This window comes from Calypte anna, chromosome 7, assembly GCF_003957555.1.
Source record: "Calypte anna isolate BGI_N300 chromosome 7, bCalAnn1_v1.p, whole genome shotgun sequence".
Lineage (NCBI taxonomy): Eukaryota > Metazoa > Chordata > Aves > Apodiformes > Trochilidae > Calypte > Calypte anna.
Window position 1 is genome coordinate 27,997,714 of NC_044253.1, and position 24,000 is coordinate 28,021,713.

The window sequence follows — 24,000 nt, forward strand, 5'->3', positions numbered from 1 at the left end:
TTTTGTTTCATTTTCTATACAAAACAATTTTTGTCTTCCTCAGCCCGCCTTGTACAGTGATGCCCTGCCAACCAGAAATTACAGAGTTGGTTGAAGTAATGCTCTGAACACCAATACTAAAGCTACTCATCTTCAGCCATGCATGTGTGGTTTCTGATGCAAAGGGTTCAAGCTTTCTAACACAGGAACAGTGAAATGGCCAGGCAGGATGTTTCCAGGCAGGGCATCATTAGGCAGGATACCTCTGATTTATTGCAAAGGCAAACGAGAGGTGCTGCTGATAAGGTTTAGAGAAAACCCAGACTCACATAGTTCTGGTTTGCTTCATCAGCATTTCTCACCTTAGTGCAAAAATTCAAGTCCTGGGGCTAAAAGTGCCCCGTGAACAGGATTTTGAACCTTTTTCTCAACAACCCTCACCCACGACCACCAGGAGACAGTGTGCATGTGGAAATGGGTGGAATCTTATGTTAATGTCTCGTGGGAGATGATCTGAATAACCCCACTTCTTGCATGGAAATGTAATGGATATGTATGACCTGTAAGGATAAGAGTGTAAGGGGATAACCAAGTGGTGTGTTTGTTGGGTGGATCTATCCCCTGTGCACCCAGCACAGTAATAAAGAATAAACATTACTTAATAGTCTCAATCTCTGTCACTATTGAGTTAAACCAACTTTCTCAGCTTCAACTCTTACAGCCTTTGTTGTTCCTCTTGGGTCCACTTGTTTCTCACTCTGGTGTCTGATCCATCTGCATGCATGTGTGCAGTGCTGTTTGCACAGACCTGGGCTTGCTGATCCTCCCTTTTATTCCTGTCTGTGGCACCACTGCTCATGGGGTTGTGATGCTGCCACAGGCTTCTCTCTGGATAGAGGCAGTTGTCTGCAGTTTATTTCACTACTGGAGGGTGCAGGAGCAGTCCAGAGAGGCAACATCAATTTTTTCTGGTTGTACAACAGCCAGCAAAAAACTGTGTGAAAGTTTCTGTAAGCAAATTGAACTGCTCTTGTATCAACTATCAAATGAAATTCTCAGATTTTGTTTTTCCTCAAAGCTTAAAGGTAGTTACCTACTCCCCCTGTGTTCCCTGAGCCATATATTTATATGCTGCAGACAGTCTTGAAATACGCATCTTCCATCTCTTTTACTTTATTAGTAAACTGGCCAGTAAAGGAAGTTTGTCAGGTGTGAGTTTTCCCCCAGATGGCCAGCAGTTAAGGTTGAACAGATTTCAACAGTTTAAAAATTCATGTTCTGTTGTGTTGGTAGGCAGTGCAAGCAGTTGAATTGATGACTGGGAGAATGGTCAGAAATTCTTGATTTTGTGATGAACTCAGGGTTGCCTACAGAAGGTGTGCCTGGCCTTGCACATTCTGCTCATTCCTGTGTCCTTCATGCTGCACCTTGTTAGCTTGTAATGCTCCAGACAAACCAATAACCAGGTCTGCCAGTCCTGTTCTGACTCAGTCTGTTAATTATGAGCATCTATGTATGAAAAGAGCATATACAGTGGGAGTTATTGGTATGGTGCCTCTGCTTCTCATGCTGTAAGATGTATTCTGTGTCCAGTTCTGGGCCCCTCAGTCTAGGAAGGATATCGAGGTCCTGGAGTGGGTCCAAAGGAGGGCAACCAGGCTGGTGAAGGGACTCGAGCAGAGACCCCATGAGGTGAGGCTGAGGGAGCTGGGGCTGTTCAGCCTGGAGAAGAGGCGGCTCAGAGGAGACTTCATCACTCTCTACATCTACCTGAAAGGAGGGTGTAGCCAGGGGGGTGGTTGGTCTCTTTTCCCAGACGACTTTCAACAAGACAAGAGGGCACGGTCTTAAGTTGTGCCAGGGGAAGTTTAGGTTGGATATTAGAAAGAATTTCTTTACGGAGAGGGTGATCAGACATTGGAATGGGCTGCCCAGGGAAGTAGTGGATTCTCCATCCCTGGAGATATTTAAAAAGAGACTGGATGTGGCACTCAGTGCCATGGGCTGGTAACTGCAGCGGTAGTGGATCACGGGTTGGACTTGATGATCTCTGAGGTCCCTTCCAACCCAGCCAATTCTGTGATTCTATGATTCTGCATTTCCCTGCTGTCTTGTCTCTGTCCCCCTCTGTGTGTACCAGAACACAGCCTTATGTGGGCCCAGGAACATTTAAGATGGATGTTGTGTGAGATTCATAGCCTGCTGCTGTAGGCACAACTATGAGCACCTTTTTTGTGAGCTTCTACCAAGTAATAAGCAGTGATTATTCTGCTGTTACAATGCCTGATCTCATGGAGACCATTAGCCAACAGAGCCTGGCACTAGGCACTTACCAGCCCCATGGGGAGAGGTTTTCAGCTCTGCCTTCCACTTGGTTTGCACTTGGGAAGATGGTACATAAAGTCCCTTCCTTCTCAAAGGCTTAATTCTTCTTTCAAAAATGAAGAATTATGAAGTTAAAAAACAAAATGAAAAAAACTTCCCCAGTGTTACATCATTAGTGCTTACCTGCCTGCATGAAGTAAAGGATTTTTGTGAATGTGTGACTTGCTTGGTTTTTTGTTTCTTAGATTTGTTTTCTGTAGCAATGTCTTGGGCAACTTCTGACAATGTTTTCGAAATACATGTTCCTGTGAGTGGAGTGCTCTGTCACTTGTGGGGAAAAACAGTATGAGTAATGACAATAAAAATTGCTTCATTTCAAAAAAGAGAGGCTGCAGTACTGCATTCCCATATTAGAAGGCAGGAAATGCCTTCACCTCTTTTCAGATGGGGCTTCTGTGTCATGGTGGCCATTTGTGTCAGGCAGTACATCAGCTGCTGCTGTTGTATCTGCTGGGGGGGAAAATAAGGCCAGTCTGGTTTTATTTTTAAATTCTGGTCTACGGGCCCACTGCTTATTCTGTCTTTGAACTCCTTTACTAGTTAAATAAAATAAAAAAAACACCTGAAAACAACCATATCCAATAAACCACAAACATTTTATATTCCTCTCTGTTCTAAATGTTTTAAAAATGATCTTTTATATATGCTTATATATCTTCCTCTAAACTACATCTAAATACATGATGGAGTGTAAAGCTGCTACTCTAAAATATGTGGGGGGGTAAGTCTAAAATGTGTTTCCAGAATAAGTTTTAGTTCTGTTTTCCTGACTCTTCAAATTTTCATTTCCCCTCTCTACTTCCACTGCATTATAACCTCTGGAAACAAAACAGTGTAGCTGCACATTCTTTGTCCTTGTCAGCAACAAGTCAGCCCTTTCTGTTCTGCACCACTGCCTAGATGTTTGCCTTCAAGGATTAAAACACTTTCTTTGGCAGGAAATGAGGACTGCAGGTGTTGGAAAAGCAGGATGGATAGACAGTCTTCTGAGATGGTCTCTTTCAGCTTCAGTCATCACGTTGATTGGTGTTTCTTTCTTTGCCCTGTAGAGCATTTTAAATGCTCACTATATTGGAAACATGGGGAAAAGGATCACCAGAGAACTTGAGAGGTCTTGAAGAGTAGTAGGATTGAGTCTTTTGTATTGAGACTAAAATTTGTTTTATTGTGACTGGTATATTAAGATATGTAAATAAATCATTAGTATTCTGTCATTTTAAGAATTGAATCAACACTCCATTCGTTAACTGAAATTACTGCTTGCCTTAATTTTCAGATTAACATTCAAGCTGTCTGTTCTTTGACTTTCACTGCTATTTCTCTGTCCAGCTGCATGTCACCGTTTTTGTAGTTAACTCCAGATGTAAAGCTTTAAGTGTTCTCTCACTTCCCAACTCTAATGCTTTTCTCTTTTCTCTGTTTGCTGTTCTTGGTTTTCCTGTGGCAGCCTTCTGAGTACAGCTCTTACCTTGGGTCAGGATCTCGGGCATCCTCCAGAGCCAGTTCTTCTCGGGCCAGTCCAGTGGTGAGCTCCTCTAGCTTTCTTTTTCCTAAACTGTTTAATTCTGTTCTTCAAAGTCTCTTTTGTACAAAGAGGTCACTGTCTCTTCTGATGGTTTCTTCTGGTATTAATTGGACCTCTTGGGCAATGCTTAAGACAAAAAATGGGTGAACTGAATGACGAATTACAAAACCGAAGTAATTTCTAAGCAGATGCACATGTTTTACAACAGAAGTACATGTTGGACTCACCTGGCAATGTTTAATTTTTTCTCAGTTAGGCATAAAGCACAATGGCAATGGTACAGTGAAAAAGACTGCATTTTTTGCTGCTAGAGCCAGATCTCCTTCAGTTATTAAAATCAGGAGACCCTAAACCTTACTTCAGCATTCAAGTAGTTTAGTTTCTCTCTATTCAGTAGTATTTTGTTGTCGTGCTGCAGAGCTATCCAGAGGCTGGATGTGGACATATTTGTTAGACTGCAGATGACCAGGCACTGCTGAGTTATTACCATGGTGAAGTGTTAGGATTACACAGACCCAGTGTGTTGGAGCTATCGGGAATTCCCCAGTAGTCACGGCTGAGCAAGACCCTAGTGCTAAAGGCTTTTCCAGCCCCTGTAACTATAATTGACAAGGAGATTTCCTCTGATTTTTACAAATATAAAGTATCTTTTTTTAAAAAAAAATTCTTTTTTTTATTATTATTTTTTTTCTTCTTCCCAATGGCATATTGCTGCTTTCTCTTTGTGACAGTTTACAGCTCTGAGTACCTTTCCTGACTACTTTCAGGCCAAGGCCTGATAGCATGATGACAGTAGCAAAGAGCAGTAGAATGTTTTTCAGAGGAAATGTGAAGCTTGTAGTAAACTGGTCTGTAACAAAAATTATTCTTACTCGTTCTCCTGGGACCTGTCATGTTATCCTCTACATCCCCAAGATACAAAGTGATGAGGAAGGTGATTATTAACACAGGTGCTTCCCTAGTCGTAACATTCTGTGGTCTTTGTTGCTTTGCTGAGTAGCTGAAGCTTAAATGCTGGAGTTGCTGTCCTAAGGAGTAATTAAAAAGGAGTACCTGGACAGTCAAAGAAGCTACCACAGCATGCAGCCCAGTGAGCTGTAACATGAACACTGGGAATGTTCCTCTTCAGTAAACACACACAGTCTGCCCTGAAGGGTTCTTTGTGTCTGATGTCTCCCCCATCATACTGGTTCTCCCTTCAAATGTAGTGTGTGTGTGGGGGGGTTCACCATGGTCAGAACTGTGTAGTGGGTCTGCATCACAGTGGTGAACAGGGAATCAGCCATCCACACAGGATTACTTCTTGTCATCAGGAAGGGAATAGGGGAGCCTTGTGATCATCAAGTGAGTGCTCTCCTGAGTGAGAGAGAGGAGTAAACTGGCTGGAGGAAAAGAAAATGCAATTCCTGGAACAGAGCAATGTGCTCTGAAGTATTGGTGTTTCTTAAATATAGATAGAAAAACTTTTTAAAACGATGATTTTTAAAAAAAATTAATCTCATCAGCTTATGTGTGGTAGCTGGTGAGTTAGAAGTATTTTGTTAATCCCTGAGCTATGTGGTTTTTGCAGTATATATTTTACATTGGTAATACATCATAAATAGCTTTGCAAAGTGAATTTCAAGTCTCCTTAAAGCAAAAAAATCAGAATAACCAGAGATTCCATTGAAGTTCTGTAAGTGCAAGAATTGGGTACCCATACATTGATGTTTGTTTCCGTTGTGTGGGTTTTATATGCAGTCTGAGTCATTTCATTAAGTTGTTTATGCTAATTACAAACTGCAGCTTGCTCCTCCTGGGAGATGTAAGGTGCTTTTTGTCTTTGAATTCTCTGTTTACATTTTTAACTGTTTGTAATGCAGGGGGGTGGAGATGGTTTACTATGTCAGCACTGACACTGGAGAGATGCCAAGCTGAATCTACTCTGCAAGGAGACAACAGGCCCTACATACACAATAGTATTTCTCTGAAGACAAAATAATGGAAGAGGGAATGCTTGGCTCCTCTGCAGAGAGAATCTTTCCTATTAACTCTATCTTAATAGACAGAGTTAATTAAGACTGTCTTAATCTTGTGATGTCTCAGTCAGTGGGCACAAGCAGCTATTGTATAGCCTAACGAGGCAGACTGATACCAACAGCAGTGTGATCCTACCAAGTGCAAGACTGAAAATGCAGTTGCCTCTTAGCAGTCCTAAGGTTGCACATTAATTAATGAACAGTTGTGGATAGCTTTTTTTCATTTGAAGGAGCTTATCGTGTTCTCACCAGAAATAAAATTAAGGCAATTAGACGTAATTTTCATGGAAGCACTTACCAGCATGCTCAAGCTTTGCCTTCTCTTATCTACACTCAAGAGATTTACAGTACTTTTGTATCCTGACCAGCTGCTGGACGCCTGAGGGTGCTTTTGGCCCCTCTAGAGTGTGGATTTGCTGCAATGCTAACTTGCATTTCAGAGATCAATAAGTTTGTTTAAGCAATGACGTTTGGCATAACGCTCGTTCCTGAGCAATGATACTTCTGACAAATCCACTTCAGACCTGCCAAAGTTCAGCAGAGATTTCCCTCTACTGACTTCTAAAGGCTTATTGCTAATTGCTAGTTTTAAGGTGGCTCTCACTGGAAAAACACACAGGAACCCTCTGTGTTACTTCCAATTATTAAGATTGTAGGAGGGGTTACATTGACTGCAGTACTTTTTTTTAATTCCAGATTTTGTAGGTACCATCCCATGTTCAGCACTACTTATTGCAAGAATTTTTCTTACCTGTGGGTCATATTTCCATTTCAAATTCTGCTGTACTACTTTAAGAGCAGGAAATGATGTTAATATGATTTGTCACCCAAAAAAACCCCTTGCTTTTATGAGGAAGTTGAAGTGCAAGACCTTAGGTGGAGCTGTGCAGTGACAGCCAGGCACTAAACACACTGAAGCTGGTTTTGTACCTGAGGTTTTTTTGTGGTGCTACCCAACTGCAAGCACTTCATCTTCCTCTCTAAGCAGGCTGGGAAGCTGGAAATTGTGCCTTAGTCCTGATTCCTCCATCAGTTTAAAGATATGGATAATTTTTTTCTCTTTAGTTGCAGCTGGGGTGTATTGTTTAACTACTCCAGAGTCTGTGGTCTTTTCAGTAGGTGCCTGAGAATCATCTTGTTGGATGTGCTGCTGTAGTGCTGCAGGGGCTCTTTTTTGTCCTGAACACTCACCAGAGGCAGAGAACTTCAAGAGTTAACCTACTAGCTCACTGCAGAGGAGAGAGAAATAATTTTTCAAACAGTATACTAAAATGTTTTATTATATATAAAATATAGGCAATATATTAATAGAGTAAGATGATTTTGCTTCTGTTAAGTTTCCATATGTGGTAAGCCTGACATTTTTGTAACATGATTCAGGATTTATTCCAAAATAATTGAATATATATAATAATTCTTGTCAGAAGAAGCTGAACTCTGATCCCACTGTACTTGCTTTGCAGAGAGCAACCTATTCTCCTTGCCCAGACACAGATGTGTGTGCTGGAGTTCCTTGGAAAAGGACTTCTTTTTCCTGCTTTTTTAATGCACTCAAATACAAATTGCCCAAATTGTTGGTGAAGAGGAAGGTAATGTGTGATTAGAGACAGACTATGTGGAAACTTAAAATGGCACAAAGTTGCAGAAATCAAAGGTTTAGTATCATTAGGAGAATTCCTCTTTAGATCTCCTTTTCTAGCAAGTGTTCTGTTAGTCCTTTTATTTGCACATACATTTGTAAGAAAGTCTGTGCTCATAACAGTACTGTGAAGGTGAAAAGGTGAATTTCAGTCTGTTTAATCATTCCGGTATTCTTTATTGAATGATAATACCAAAGATGAGTGTTTTGGGCAAGAATTTTGTGCTGCTTCAAAGAAAAATAAACATTTTTTTTTCCTGACCTTTCTCTGATTTCTTACTGTATCAAATGCCAGAGGCCTTGTTGGGACTGAAGAAGGCTGAAAACCTAGAGTTCCCTCTGGTGGCTGACTCCTGTTGGAAAGCACGATGCATCTTTTTAAAGGAATGATAGTATCAGTCTATCAATCCAAAGACAAGCAGAATGAAAACTATGTAACATTCATCTAAAATAGGCTTCTGTCTTTGTTACACTCTTCACATCTTTCGGTGTTAGGACTGCCACCTAACCATAAAATTATATCCAGCATTGGAATGGGCTGCCCAGGGAAGTAGTGGATTCTCCATCCCTGGAGATATTTAAAAAGAGACTGGATGTGGCACTCAGTGCCATGGTCTAGCAACCGCAATGGTGGTTCAAAGGTTGGATTCGATGATCTCTGAGGTCCCTTCCAACCCAGCCAATTCTATGATTCTATGATATGCCACTGATTTTTTGCTTAGAACAGTGATGTGTAGCAGGAGGCATTTTTGTAATGAAAGGATACTGTATTAGAATGAGGATTTTCTCAAAAGAGATTAAATTATTAGAATTTAATATTGAAGAAAATTACAATTGTAATCAATGTCAGGGCTCCAAATGGATGTGGTTACGAGAGCATCACAAGGGGAAATGAAATCTCCTCTATTTTTGGTTTTTAAACCACACCCCAATTTTAGAAGCTTCTTAACAGCTTTAGTTATTAGAGATTATGCTGCCTCAGAGAATTATTAAAGATTGTTTGGCAATGAATGTTTACCAATCTCCACAAGTGTTCTTATTCCTGCACCAAGTAGAAACGTCCATTGTGTGCATATTTCTCACCACATTGTCTTGAACTTTTCCCCCCTTGTAAGCAGCTTTTGACTCGTGATACATCATTAGAACAGTACAAAGATTTGCTCCCTCCTTTATCTTATTAAAAACTGAGGTTGTACATTTTTGTCAGAAGAACTGTGTAAATGGCTTGGGGAAAGTTATATTTTCAGTTGTGCCCTGAACCTGTAAGGTAGACTTTGAAAAAGGCTTCACAGAAATTACTGGAAATAGCTTTGGGTGAGGGTGAGCATACACTGATCTTTGTAAATACAAGAATTTACACTGGCACAGCTGTCTTAATAAACAACACCACACTGCTTGGCTGTGGTAGAATGCTAAATCTGTCACTTGGAGCTGTCTGGCATGAAGATAATAGGCTGTTTGCTAAAGTCTGTTGTGTTTAGTGGGTCTGAACTGAAGTATCTGCCTTCATGAGTGACCTCTTGTTGCACGCAAAATTAGAAATTCAGTCTTTTTAAAACTTAGTTCCATTTTAGGTGGTGATACCTATAAAAAGATTCTGTTGTGAAATGCAACCTCTTACCCCTCAATAGCAAAGTGAATAATGATGAAACACTTGAGTTTAAATTTCTGCTCCTGGGAACTGGGTGGTTCAGCACAGGATAAAGTTGTCAGGATGTTTTCTATCAAAAGAAAAAAATCTGCTCAGGTTGTATGTAGGTTTTGCTCTGTAACTTTCTCTTAAACATTTATGCTGTCTGTGGTAATTTTCTAAACTCCCTAAAGCTACTTTGGCTGTTTTTTCTCTTCTAGACTAGTTTTAGAGCAAGATCTCTCTTCTGAATTAGTACATTCCAGTGAAGCACTGAAACAATAAAAGAGCTGTTTATTTAGACTTCGAACTGGTCCCTGATAATTAGCTTGAGCATCAGTTTTTGAAGTCCCAGTCTTGGATCTTTGTAGTCACAGTCACCTTTTGTCATCAGTGGAGAATACTTAGGTTTTAAACTTGATTTGCTGAGGGGTAGGTTTCTTCTTTTTTCTTTTTTCTTTATTTTTTGTGTGTGTGTGTGTGCAGTTGGGTTTTGTTTGTTTTTTCTCCCATTCTTCTTTCCAGAGTGGTGCAGATACAGTACAGTTCTTCAAGCCTAACTTACTACCTTTCTTTTTGGAATGGGAGAGGATGTGCTGGCAGGCTTCTGAGGTAGTCTTTTTTTAGTTAGGGTCCCTAAAAAATGAAACTTCAAGAAGCTCTCTTGGTCTGGAAATCTGTTGATCTTTCGGTCAAAAGCAATAACATCTCTACTTAAAGTAAATTGCTATTTCAGTTTCATTTGGGGCATATTTTCTGTTGTTCCAAAGTAAATAAGAGTAGTTGTGTGTCAGCACAGCAGCTGTATGCTGTTTGTGTCCAGAGAATGACATCTGGGGCTTTTAAGTTCACCCCCATGTAGGTCTTTGTATTTTTACATTGATGACTCAAATGAAACACCATCTTCATACTTGAAACACAGGGTTGTAGAATATGGAAAAAAAATATTCTTCTTTCTTATTTACTAGACTAAATATCTTTTTATCAATATATTCCACTTCAATAATACTCTACAATATTCCACTTCATTTCATACTGCTTAGAAATTTGAGGTGTGCTGTGAGGTGTCAGCCAGGACACTGCTGTGTTTTGAGTAGACAGAAATTGGTAGTGAGTCTTTTACAACTTCAAGAATCCTCTTTATGTCATATTCCTGCCTTCACTTGTCCTTTACTGTATAACAATTCCTTCTAAATTTTTGTTTTACAGATTGAGGAAAGGCCAGAAAAAGACTTTGAGAAGGTAAGAAGGGTTGTCTCAGTTATTCTGCCAATAGCACTTCTTTCACATTCTGGTAGGTGAAACTCACAATGAGTGTATACAGATCTTCTTGAAAATCCACCATGGGGCAAAACTTTTGCCCCATTATTTGACCCATCTACTGCTATATTTAAGACAAACTTTGAAGCCTTTGTGATTGGTTATTCAGGGGTTAAGTAGATTACCTTCAATAACAGTTTGCTGAAATTACTTTAGGCTCAGCCATGAGAATACTGGTTTTGTTTATTAGATTTTATTGTATTACATAAAAATAAATAAATAGTATCTAAGAAGAGGCAGATACTGCAGCAGGGAGAAACTGGTTTAATACAGAACCTCCAGGCCACTAATGCAGTTAATGTGGCTACTGCTACAGAATAGATAAATATCTATGAAAAGAGAGGAGGTTGAGGCCCAGTCAAATGCATCTGCAAGATGTATTATCACAAGTTTGAAAAAATCTGGCAAGATAACGTTAGCCCCTAAAGATTTTACTAATTCAGAATTAATAGTTAGAAGCTAAACCATGCAAATTCCTATTTCAGTAGTGTTTAAATACATCTGATCAGCCTTTTCTCACTAGTTGCCCTTATTAAATCTTGATATTTTAATTTTTTACTTAGAAAGTTACATTATAATCAAATTTGCATAATTTGGAAGTGCAAGGATTGGTGTAACACGTGTATTTCTTAAAAAAAAAACTAAAGCCAAACAAAACCAACATAAGTCAAATTTTTCATTTCATATCCCAAAAAGCTAAACTACAAACCCACAATGTAACTAGAAAAAAAATATAATAGTTGTTAACTCTGTGTGATTGTAGGGAGCACGTAGTATTTCCAGTTTATCAGCAGCTACCTTAGCCTCTCTGGGAGGGACTTCTTCACGAAGAGGCAGTGGGGATACATCCATCTCAGCTGATACAGAAGCATCTATTAGAGAAATTAAGGTAAGAAATACTTGAAACAAGCATAAATGCTTAGGAATCTGTCTCTTGAATGTGGCTCTTTTCATCAGAATGTTCTTATGCCTCGCATTTGATAAATTAATAAACAAAGGTTTGCTTAAAGTAGTGCTGTTATTCCCAATATGTACTATAGAGACTGGCAGTCAGAATTGGAATGGGCAGGCTAATATCTGACTCTCCCCTGCATTATTATATAGAATAATATATCTGAAAGACATTATTAAACATGCCTAAGGCTTCTAAACACCCTTCCAAAAAAACCCTAAAAAAACAAACAAAAAACCCTCTGTCTTGTATCCCCCTTTTGGCAGTTCTGATAAAGTGAGTTGTCTTGTGTGAATGAAAGGTGAATATTTTTATGAGAGAGCTGCTGCTGGAAAGCTGGTGTGTAATGCAGGAGTTTTGGGTCAAGTCCTCCAGTATATGACAGCACATCAAACCAATTAGAATACACACATCTCATCCTAACCTAATGACATGGGAAAGGGGCACTATAGAGCGTTTTGAGGATTGAAATAATACCAGAAGCCCTGCACTTACTGAATGTTAATTTGGGGAGAGGACTGTGTTTTGTAATCTAATTCATGATTCCATTAAGTTAGACACATCTGAGTAGCAAAACCCCATGCAACTCAGTGTTTGTAAAAGTGAGTGCTGCTCTGGGTAGTCCACAGCCAAACTGCTTTTTTGTAGTCTTTGTTTTTAGTGCTCAATTCTGAAAGACTATTTTAAAATAGGGAATCTGAATTCTGTTAACTTTCATGTATATGACTTACAACTCCTGAAATGACAGCCAATGAGTACATCTGGAATTTGTATTAAGACCTCAGATAAAAGTGGATCTGTCCCAGTTTCAGCACTATAAAAGAGGTGGAAGATAGCTGTGTACTGGTGACCAAGGACAGAAGATAGACACTGAAAAAGGACTGTGGTTAAATACAGTGTGACTGTCCTTTTTTTACAGTCTCTTGTACATCTCTAGTAGAGCCTGTCTTTTGCCTGCTTTGGTAGCACTTAACTCCTAATACCAGAGTATTTCAAAGAGGGTGATAATCAGCCAAAGGGACAGAGAAGGGCTGTGTGGCTGGGACTCGTAATTTTTGGAGGCTTTGAAACTAGATCTCTGTCACATCCTTAATATTGAAGATTTCCTTTTTGCAGTCAAGAAGAGCAGAATTAGCATAAACTTCTAACCAAGAAATTTCATTGTCTAGCAACACTTCAGGCTAGGATCAGATGGCTTAACCTGTGTGGTAGAAATATTTAAGTAAGAGCTTTGGATACCTGCTTTTCCCTATCCCTGTGCTTCTGCCCATTGCTCTCAGTGGCATCATTCACCTTTCTCACCATTTCCCTCAGGATATCTATGAGTTAAAGGACCAGATTCAAGATGTAGAAGGCAAATACATGCAGGGACTGAAAGAAATTAAGGTACTGGTTTACTGCAGCCTGGAAGTGTGATCATTAACACCAACTAAACATACTGAGCCAGCGTGAGATCTAGAACTGACCTTGCATGCTTGCTTCTGGGAGAGATTGTAAACTGTGTGAAAAGCATCTCCTTACCTGGAAAAGTATCTCTTCTGACCTCAGTTGGTTACTATTGCATGTTGTCTTTGCTGTTTTGAGAAGGTAATCTTCTTGCTAGCAAATTAAAATTATTAGGGTTTTTTCATAGTTTCCTAATCCAGGAAGCCTCACAATATCTGAAGATGAACTGAAACCCATTCCCTACAGCATTATGAAAAACTGGAGTTTAAAAACCTGTATGTTTTTGTATTTGTAAGGTCCAGCATGCCTTTGGAAAGTTGTGCATGTGAGGTGGTGACTGCTGTTTTGGTTCTGTATTTAGATTACAGAAGACACCCAAACAATTCTTCTAACAAACCTTCATGTAACAAACCTGTTAAGTGAAAAACAGGCCAGCTGGCACAGAGAAAGCAACATGAGCTGTGTTTTTTGGAAAAGGCAGTCTTGCAAATATAAATGTAGGCATATATATATGCAAATATATATGTAGGCATATCCAGGCATACAATGCAATTTTTGTCAGCATTAATTGCTGACTGTGTCATCAGATCAGTGCTGTGACAGGTGAAGATGCTGCCATCTTAAGTGAGTCCTTAGTGGAAAAAAAGGACTCTTACCCTTTTTCAAACCTGTTTGTTTCCTTGATCACTGTGTAGCAAAATGACTAAAAATACAGGTAATTTGTCAGGTTATGTCCTTTCAACTGCCTTTTGTGGTGATTGGTACCTAAGCTTGCTTGATGCTGAGCAAACTAAAGGTAGCTTGCTAAAGGAGCAGTGCAGCAGCTACCTTAACGTTTTATGTGCATATACTTCCTTTCCAGCTCATTTCTGAGGTTCAATCTTAACACTATTTCCAAATCTTGGCTGGCTTCCTTTGCTTGGTATTTCTCATGCTTGGATTGAAAAGTGCACCAAACAACTGGTTTTGTTTGGAACTGGATGAATTCGTATCCTTGAAGGCAAATTCTGATTTGTCAGTAGAGATGTAATAGCATGATTCAAACTTACTTTTGTGATCATCTCACAACTACCATCTATTGACTGAATGAAAAGGGAAGTAAAAGAAACTCACCTCTGGTTTAGATGTAACTATTAAAATCACTTAGGGTCTGAGATGAATTGCTTGAACTGTAGAATAAAATGTTGAAATTAATATCCTCCTTGTTTGCATATTTGCACTGTTTTGTTTGTGTAACTTTGTTTATTTCTCTATTAAAATCAAATACTGCGAAGTTTGACTGAACAACATAGAAAATTATCCTGATTTTTAATTTGTCATCATCTGTCATTAATAAATACCTGTGTGTTATATTCAGGTCAAGTTGATAGGACGGGTTTACAGCACCATGGGAATTGTCTTACTGAGTAAATTTGTAAAGAAAGGGATGAGATGCAGGAAACATCATGAAAAATGACACATCAGGTCAAAAAAGCTGTAGCATTTTTATGGCAAATCCTAATTCCTGAGTCAGTATATTTAGTAGTTCCCATCCTGCAAGGGAAGTGCGGTGAAGTGGCTGTCAAACAGCCTTAATTTAAGACCTAAGGTTATCTGAAATGGTCTTAATTCAAGGCCAGTTTACCTTTAAAAAAAAAAAAGAAGTTGTAATCTTCAGCAGCTGCTTTGAGCTGCCAATGTGCAGGGGGGGGGGGAAGGGAGAAGGAAGAAAACTGACAAGGCAGAAGCTGAAGCAGCAGAGAACAGGAAACACTTTAGCCTGGAGGTAAGGCACCTTGCTTTGTAAACAGACATCTGGTGGGAACAGGGTGTGTGGGGGGTTTATCCTCACCTGGGAACAGTTGGTAGGTTTCTATAGTACATGATTAGCACTGGTTTCCAATAGAAGTACTCAGCATGTTTGTGGTTTAGTACGTAATTTTCTTGCTGAAGGTCTTGGTTGGCAAAGTGTCCTTTGTATCTGGCTTTGACTGTGGTTGTTACTTCTTTGCAGGACTCTCTAGCAGAAGTTGAAGAGAAATATAAAAAGGCTATGGTGTCAAATGCTCAACTAGACAATGAAAAAACAAATTTCATGTACCAAGTGGATACCCTGAAGGATGCACTCTTAGAGTTAGAAGAACAACTAGCAGAATCCAGGCGGCAATATGAAGAAAAAAGTAAAGTGTGTATATAGCTGTGGCATTTTCTTTCACAGGGAAAAATTGGGAGGGATGCAGAGATCTTTAGGCAGAGGCACTCAAATTACAAATAAGATACTGCTTTAGTTACTTGTGGTTGTGATCATACAAATGGGAATCTTCCAAAAGTTTTTATCTTGTAAAGCAATTTTTCAAGAAGAAATGTTCTATATAGCACGGATATAGTGATATTATCACATGTCCTTTATATGCCATCTTTACAGGTAATTCAGAGGGTTTATTCGTAGTGATTTTTGGAGCATTTCCCATGGGAGAGTTGTACAGTGTATTATAGTCAAGGGAGATACTTGGCTGAGAGGTCAATTTTCACATTGTTTCAGCACCTGACAGCTAGTGAGTTGGTATTAAATAATAAAGTTGTGGCTTGTCTTAGCTTTTCAGAACTGGTCTTTCAGCTTAGGGTAGTTGACTATAGTTCCTAGAAGATATGGTATGGGATTTTTGAACTCTGCAATGTATATTTAACTCTCTGTGGGAAGAGTGGGTTAAATTCCCATCTATTCACCTGTGAAGTCTGTAGGATTTGAGTGTAAAAGCTGTTCACTGCCAGTCTGCTGCTAAGTTTACAAAACTGGTTAAATTATGCCTGTCACTTCTATGTTTTATGGAGTAATGGGGTTCTTTTGGAAAATGACAAGATAAAAATTATACTCTTTTAAGGGGTTGTGATTAGAAGAATTTTCAAGAATTGCATTGCAGCAAGCATTTTCTTTGTGGTTGGGCTTATTGTCTCCTGTACATGGGATGTTACTGTTGATCAAGAAAAGTGTCACTAATATTTCTTTATTCATAGGAATTTGAGAGGGAGAAGCATGCTCACAGCATATTGCAATTTCAGTATATGGAAATCAAAGAGGCTCTGAAGCAAAGAGAAGAAATGCTTGCAGTAAGTAACTGTTTTTTAATGGCTTCTTTTATTGGTATGTTTTCAATTAGCAGTGGGACTGTAGAAAGAGAGACAGAGAGAATTTTATTTCCTACTCAAGTTTCTCATCTGAAGAAATACCACTGTTCAGAAATATTACTTTCTGAAGTATTATCTGAAGCTGGACCTCTTTTTGCATTGTTCATAATACAAAATAAGCTGTGTTTCAGACAACTGCTTGTGGAGATGCAGAGGGAACTGATGGAACTGTCTAACTTTGTTTTGTCCTCTCATTTAAGTAAGATTAAGTAAGAGAGTAAGATTGCCATCAGGGGTGTAGGTCTAGTTAAAATGTCAGAAACTGTACATGTGGATACTCCTTTACTTCAGCACCTGACTTTTTTCAGTCTTTTGCATCACTTCAGTCTTAACATTCTTTGTTAACCTGTTACCTGCATCCTCTCTTCTTGTTTTGCTCCTGTCTCTCAGGAAATCCAGCGGCTGCAACAGAAACAGCAGAGCTATGTCAGGGAAATTTCTGATCTTCAGGAGACAATAGAGTGGAAAGACAAAAAAATAGGGGTAGGACTGTCAACTCCTGAAATGTGTTTAGAGTGGCACTGTCATTCTCCAGCTGATGCTGCTTTTGCAAAACCTCATGTATAAAATCCCCCCTAGTCACTTTGCTTAGTCTGGCTGCCCTACGATATTAGTAGTGAGCTAGCAAATAGACTGTCTTTGGCCAGTATCATAAAACCCAGAAAAAACATAGCAGCTGGTCAGATTTGAAAGCCTTGGGGTAATTTATTTGCTGTGGTGTACCATTTGTATTTGCCATATTGAGAAAGGAAGTGCTATTTATAATGCAATTCCATCAGCACTGAATTTTTGCTTAGTCAGATTTGATCTGCAGATTGAGCAGAAACTGGAATGTGATACAAAAGCAATAATGCTATTTGTGGGCTCTTGGGTTGAAAGTCTTTAATTCTCCTTTGCTTTTAATCCCTTCGCACCACCCTCTATCTAAGCCAAGTAGAAACTCACTCTTAAATAAAAGCATGACTTTCCTTTTTAATGATGAGCATTGAAAGACTGTGGATATTAGAGGAGAAAGTAATGCAGCAGTTTCTCTGTGGCTGTGATGCCCAGTAGCTTGTAGTAATTTGAAACTCAGAATTTTCTGATTTTGTTTACTGTTCTATTTGTGTATTATATAGAAATATCAGGGGGGCTGATAGCAAAATATGGGAGTAGCAAAATATGCATATGCACATGGTACATCCCAGTTTAAAGATGACTTATTGGCAGTTTTCAAATTAATTGAAGTGCCCTGCACCCATTATGGTAACCCATGGAATAAAAACATTATTAAAATATGCTGGGCCTGCTTCCATGCCATTGTGTTAACACATGGGAATCTAACTATATCTTCAGTGTACATTTTGAAGTAATATGGAAATGAATTAATTTGTCTAGTAGATATGAAAGAAAATGGATCCTCATTTGAAGGATCCCTAATGAAGGGCTGGGCTCTGAGTAGCTTTAGTAGCAATCCTGGTTATCAAATACGTGTATTTCTTGAAGTTTTCCTGTGATGCTGTGAATCTCTTGAGTACCTTAAATCTGCTCATTCTTGTTTATACTTGCTTTTCATGGTCTTTACTTGTCTGTCTTCCTTTCTTTACATCTCCTCGCCCTCTGTCTGTGTTGGGAACGCAGGCATTAGAGAGGCAGAAAGATTTCTTTGATTCCATAAAGAGTGAGCGGGATGACCTTAGAGATGAAGTGGTTGTGCTGAAGGAGCAACTGAAGGTATGAATGAAAGAAACCTATGTTCAGCTGCTGACTTTCTCCTCCTGTACATTTTTGCAGAAGGTTTTATTCGAGCTTTGTAGAAAGAACTCAATTTTCATGTTGCCTGCACATTGCCATTTCTGGAATTTTCTGTATTAAGTCCTTCCTTCTAATATTGACAGTGAGCTCTTAATATTGACTTAGTATTAAGTAGTTGCTTTTTTAGGAGACACGTCTCTGAAGAACATTTTATGCAGCAGATTTATTTTTTTGGGTTGGGTTTTTTTTGTTTTTTTTTAAAAAGGCTGAGGTCACAGGCTATCATAATGGCTAAGTTGAGAACTTGTAATAAATACTCTGTGCTCTTTTCTGACTTCAGCCATTTTTAATGAAGTGACTGAAGTGACTGCGTATTCAGAATGTCAGGGACAAGAACACAGAACCTGTCCTCCCCTCTCTGAGCAGCAGGCTCTAAAGCATTTCTTTTCCTTCTCCACAGAAACATGGGATAATCCCAGACTCTGGCATAGCCACCAACGGGGAGACATCAGACATTCTTAGTAATGAAGGACATACGGATCCTTCCAAAAATGTTCCAGGCACAACTTGGACTTTAGAGACAGGAAGGGATGGGATGCTAGGTAAGTGCTATATATCTTTTCATATCTTTCTGTCTGTCTGTCCATTCATTCAACTTTGCTTGGAGTTTAGGCATTTGTTAGCGAGACATTTAACACATCACGCAGCATGCTCTTTGTTGAATTACTTCCTGTGCCTTTTTCTGCTTAATTTTTGTTATCACTTCAAGTATGTCCCGCAGTTTCCTGAAAAGGGAGACTTCATTTCCCATTCAAGGTGACAAAGGATGAGAACACAAGTATTACATTAAAGATAAGCAGCAATCATTCAGATTACTGTCTAAACATAATTTGAAAATTGTCACAGAATGATCCTACTGTTGGTCAATATTTTTCAGCACATACCTTAAAGAGTCAGGAAAAAAGCATTTTAGTTTCCTATAAAGAACTTGTTTGTTGGTTCATTTATATGCCCGAGAACTCTGTCTGATGCACAACAGTGCTAGGCACTCTTAAAACACAGAGATGTATGAATTCATTATTCCTGGTTACCTAGTACTGTTGATCAGTTCATATTAACACTACAACATTTTTACTTGCTAGAACAGGATTAACACTGTTAATTTCAAAGAAGAGAACTCAGATGCATAGCATCTGGAAGGAGAAATCTGGTTGGCAGAAATTCTTCTTAGTCTATTGTGATGAATAGCCTCTCAGAGAACTGTAACACTAGTCAAAGGAAGAGAAAGATTTTTCTGTTTGGTTTTGATCTATATGAACATACTCATAAATAGCAGCAGGCAGCCAACTGGTGCAAGTGCAAGCTATCTTGCTTTTAGCTGTTGGCTTTTTCCTCACTCAGTTTTTGTGTGGAAACAGTATGGAACACCACAACCAAGGTAAGGGTGTACTTTTAAATATAACATATTTTTTATCTCTCCTTATTCTGTTGAGGTTTCTTTGGAAATAGGTACAACATAGACCCAAACGTTAACTGCTGAAACCACAAACGTTGTTGTTCTAATACTTGTTGCTTCTAAATGTAAGTTGAAGAAAAACTGTTACAGAACACCCCCAAACCCACCAAAGTCCCCATCCCTTGGGGGGAAGAAGTGGCTGTAATGGGCACAATGTGCTTGAGCTTTGGTCTATGTTGGTAATGTTGAACAGCTGAACCATTTGCTTGCCAATCATATTTTACATTCAGTGTTTATAACATACACTGATGATGCCTGGTTATACTTAGGAGTAAAATATTACTGGATAATCCTTGATTACTTCATTATAATGATATCAAACGCACACTCTTGCATGCACAGAATGGTGTTAGGGTTAAAGTTGTAGATAATACTGCTGAGAAAAAAACAATCTTCATCTGCAAGTATTACTGTTAATTGCACTGCTTGAAACAATTGTTCTCATTTACAAAAGCTGCAGTTCACACAGCCAAGAGCATAAATCTTTTACTGCACAAACCCACAAGCCAGCACTGGAGACTCCTTGCTTTGAGAGCCTGGTGATTCACTGATCAAAAACCCTGGGCCCTTACTAATTCAGTTGCTGCTTTGCCTCACGTAACTGGCAAAAGCTCATCTTTATTAACCTATTCTCTGATTCCTTCTTTTGGGTTTTAAGTGGGGAGGTAAGTGCTATGGTGTGGTCCCTTCAACTTTCTCAATGGTCTTTTAGGCAAAGCCAATGAAGTGGATATGAAAAATGAGATTTTGGAGGATGTGGGGAAAAGAGAAATCTTGCAGAATACTGAGCATGAGGAACACAGAGAGGAGACTGAGGAGCAGGAAGTACAAACATTGCATGCTGATGAAAATGCAAAGGCAGAAAAGCTGGTTGAAGAACATGATGCCCTATCAACAATGGTTTTACCAGACAGTAGGTTTAAAAAACATTTCCAAAGCCTTAAAGAAGACGTATCAGGGAGTTCTTCTTCAAATGATGATAGTGACACAGAAAATTTAAGAAAGGAAAACACATCCACAGGTCCAGCAGTCCAGCAGCCTGTCGGTATGGAGGCTGAGCAGCAGAACTTAAACCCAAAGACAAATCAGAACTCGGAGATGGGCTCTCTGCAGGGTAATCAAATTTTTGATACTGGTGTCTTAGATACAAAGCATGAACTGGAAAAAGCTGCTCCCAAACAGGAAGAACAAGAGGATCTTAAAACTAGCCAAGTCCTGAGTGACAATGAAATGGGTCAGGAAGGCAATGTGACAAATGGGAGCTTTAAGTTGGTTTCTGACCAGGCAGGGCTACTGGAGGATACAGTATCAGGCTTGCTTAGTGAAGAGGTAAATGTGGAGAGCCAGGCTGAGGCACTGCAGCACTCAGAAGCAAGTGCTGGAAACAAGGAGACAAATGTCTCACATGAAAATCTTGCTGTAAGCAAAGACTGCACTGATGGGAGAACTGATAAAGCTGGAGGTGAAGGAGCTGAAGAAAATGAGTCTGGGAACATAGCTGAGAGTCAGAAGAGGGCAATGGAGTCTGTGGGCTTGGAGGGGGTGGAGTCATCTGGAAGTGGTGTCCCAGCAGGTGCAAGTGAAAAGGAAGATGAAGATCAGGCAGGTATCCAACCAGTTTCTTCAGAGGACAGTCCTTCAGCATCATCAGAGGAGCAAAATAACCAAGTTAAAACTGAACTTGAAAATGCTTCAGCTGAGAAGGACAGACAGAAGGAAATAGCAGTAGAAGAGTTGGAAATGTGTTCAGATTCTGCAGGCACAGCCGAGCAGGATGAGGCCCCTCTGGAGGCTGGAGGCTGTATTACTGAGATGAAAGGAAACGTGCTGCATCAGGCAGAGCCAGACACAGACACTGTGAAGCAGGTGACAACTCAGGAGACCAGGTTAGACCCAAGTCTTTTAGCCAACAAAATCTGTGAGTCAGAATTGGGCATGGGGGATGAGTCTGGGGAACAAAAGGAAAGTAGGACGGAATGGATGGAAGACTTACAGTCAAAGGTCGAAGTTCAAACAGTTCAGTGTAGTGAAGAAATGACATATGATAGAGTGGGAGAGATAAATATTCCTTTAGAAAGTGAAGAGGAGAATGTAATTAAGCCAGAGGAAGGTAAATCTAAAGAGGAGTCAACTGTAGATGTTACTGTAACTACTGAAAACAAAGTTGGTAAAGAAACACTGAAAGAAAATGAGCAAAAGTCAGAGAGTGCAGACCACCACTGTGGTGGATTTGTTTCTCAGGAAGGGGCAAACAGTTCCCTGGTACAGAAGGCTGAGCAGGAGGAAGGTACCAGTGAACAAGTCAAATTGGAGAGTCAGGCAGAGGAAAGACTGGACGATGATGGTGATGCCTTTGATTTTGATGAAGAGTCAAAACAGCTACTAGAAACTGATGAAAAATGTGATGGACCGAAAGCTGGTATAGAGAAAGAGGAGGGTGATGGAGCAAATGGTGCTGTCAGAAAAACTGCCCAAACAGATAAAGCTTTAGAAAGAACAGACAAAACAGAAATCAAAGATGCCTTTACTGAAGACAACAGCTTGCAGCATGAAGGAGATAAACCTGAAGAAACACAGTGTTTGCAAGGGGAAGTGTCCTGGAAGACTGAAGAGAATAATACGATGGAATATGAAATCAAAACATCAGATTCTAGTAAAGTACATAAAATACCAGATGAGTATGTTTTGAAACAGGATTTGGAAAGTGCTGGCAATAGCAGGGATGAAACCCAGGAAGACTGTCAGGGTGGCAGGAGGGGAAAAGGTAAATCCAGAGATGACTGTACAGTATCTTAAGCTTAGAATCTTGAGGCTACAGGAGCTACGTGCCATTTGATCAGTCCCAGTACAGAAGCATGCACTTTGCACAATACAGCAGACCTTAGGAATAGGCTTAAATTTTTTTCTTTATAGGTAACTCTTATGATAATATAAACTTATGCAAGTCTTAAGTATTCTCTCACACACCTAGGCAGAAGAAGGTGTGCGTGGGTATGGTTTTGATGTGTCTCAGGTATAAAGTTTATTACCAAAAGAGAAGGCTTCACCAATCAGGAATTCATACTGTCTTGCAAGTACTTTCAGTGTGGGTAACTGGGACTGAGGAATTTCTGTATGATTTTTTTTTAGTAGCCTGGATGATCAATATCTTGAATATACTTATGTGCATTGGATCTGTGTGAATTTATGCACATACCTGTGTGTACTTATGCATTTTAGATCTACAGTAAATATGTTATGTCATAAAGGAACTCAGTAAATCAGCAACAGTGATCTGCTGGTGAAACTTCTTTCTGAATGATTAAGACCTAGGAACCAATTTTTTTTAATTTTTTTTTTTATACTATGGAAGAAATAAAATACTCTCATTCCACTTTGTGTGTATTTCTAATAAGGTTATACACCAAAAGATAGTTAGATTACTGTACATCTGTTAGTCTAAACACTTGGAAAGAATAGTATATGAACAGTATACAATTTGAAAAAAGTGCAACATACAGGAATTAGTTTTTTAGGGAAGGACTGAATTTTTTTAAGGAAGGACTAAATGTATACATGTTTATTTTATCTAGGCACTTTATACCACAATAGGCCTTTTACACCACGTCTCCAGGTTTTTGTTGTTTGTTTTTTTTTGCCAGAGAAGGAGTCAATACACACTGTAATGTGTGTGCTTAGGTTTGCTGTCAAGTACTGTCTAGCTATGAATATATAAAAGATCTATTTTCCCAGCAGTTGGTTGGTTTTTCTTTTAATTACATTACCTGACTGCATTATTTTTTGCAACCTATGATTATGAAGTGATGTTTTTATCTCTTAAAAATTCTTACGTCTTCCTTTCTGGAAAGGAGCTATCTTTGTATGTCTTAATTCTTTTTGGATATCAGATCAAAGATGATTGTTCTGTATGCTGGCCCCTGTGCCTTTTTGAAAAGCTGGACTGCTTTGAACTGCTGCCATAAATTAGACACTTTGACTCCATCAGTGTATTACTTCTTGCATCTTTCTTGTGCTTGGGAGGAACACCTTGTTTTTGCATTACAGAATTTGAAGTTAATTTAAGCAACGAACATCCCAGGGGAACACAAGTTGGAGGAGTTGTGGGGATGGGGCTATGGCTGTATTTCTGTGGATATTACAAAGTTAATGGAGTACAAACTGCAATATTCTAAAATGTATATCAAAATGTATTGTATATAATTGAAATAAACATATTTTATACTTTAAATTGCCAGTCTAGAGCACTGTTTATAAACCTGTGTAAATATTTATGTATTTTAAAAACACATTGTTCTGCAGCTTTCACTGTTGAGTGTATTGTGTTGCACTACATAGCTAGAAGAGCTTTCTCACTAGGAATGGAAAATCTTGGTGTTTGAGGACCTTTGTGATATGATGGCACCTTAACTGTAAACCTGTAACAGGACTGTAACCCTGTGATGCTTTTCATGTGGCTTCTCTCCCAACTTACAACAGTTCCTGTGTGGTTTCTGTAAGTACTAGCAGTTGTTCTTAATAAGGGTTTACGTTAAATGCGAATCTAAAAAGTCATAGATCTTAAAAGCATCTCTTCTTAAACACTGTGTACTGGTGTTTATTTAAAGCATTGTCTCTGCCATACTCACAACTGTAATATATGATTTAATGCTGAAAGTATTTTAAATGTATTTATATTTAAATGTTGAATATAC

The 24,000-nt window shown here is 39.1% G+C and overlaps 1 protein-coding gene across 10 annotated transcripts in view; it reads left to right on the forward strand.

Moving 5' to 3' along the window:
* LRRFIP1 (LRR binding FLII interacting protein 1) overlaps positions 1-24,000 on the forward strand; it is a 102,454-nt gene that overhangs the window by 67,069 nt on the left and 11,385 nt on the right. For 4 of the 10 annotated variants that reach the window (XM_030453903.1, XM_030453905.1, XM_030453906.1 and 1 more), the window contains 10 exons: positions 3,812-3,889; positions 10,386-10,418; positions 11,260-11,385; positions 12,763-12,834; positions 14,888-15,058; positions 15,889-15,981; positions 16,450-16,542; positions 17,680-17,772; positions 18,254-18,395; positions 20,022-23,928. In XM_030453903.1, coding sequence (XP_030309763.1) covers positions 3,812-3,889; positions 10,386-10,418; positions 11,260-11,385; positions 12,763-12,834; positions 14,888-15,058; positions 15,889-15,981; positions 16,450-16,542; positions 17,680-17,772; positions 18,254-18,395; positions 20,022-22,105 — 2,985 coding nt within the window. In that variant the 3' untranslated portion in view covers positions 22,106-23,928. Of the gene's footprint in view, positions 1-3,811; positions 3,890-10,385; positions 10,419-11,259; positions 11,386-12,762; positions 12,835-14,887; positions 15,059-15,888; positions 15,982-16,449; positions 16,543-17,679; positions 17,773-18,253; positions 18,396-20,021; positions 23,929-24,000 lie in introns of those variants that run through there. The other 6 variants (XM_030453910.1, XM_030453911.1, XM_030453908.1 and 3 more) reach the window with 5 other exon arrangements.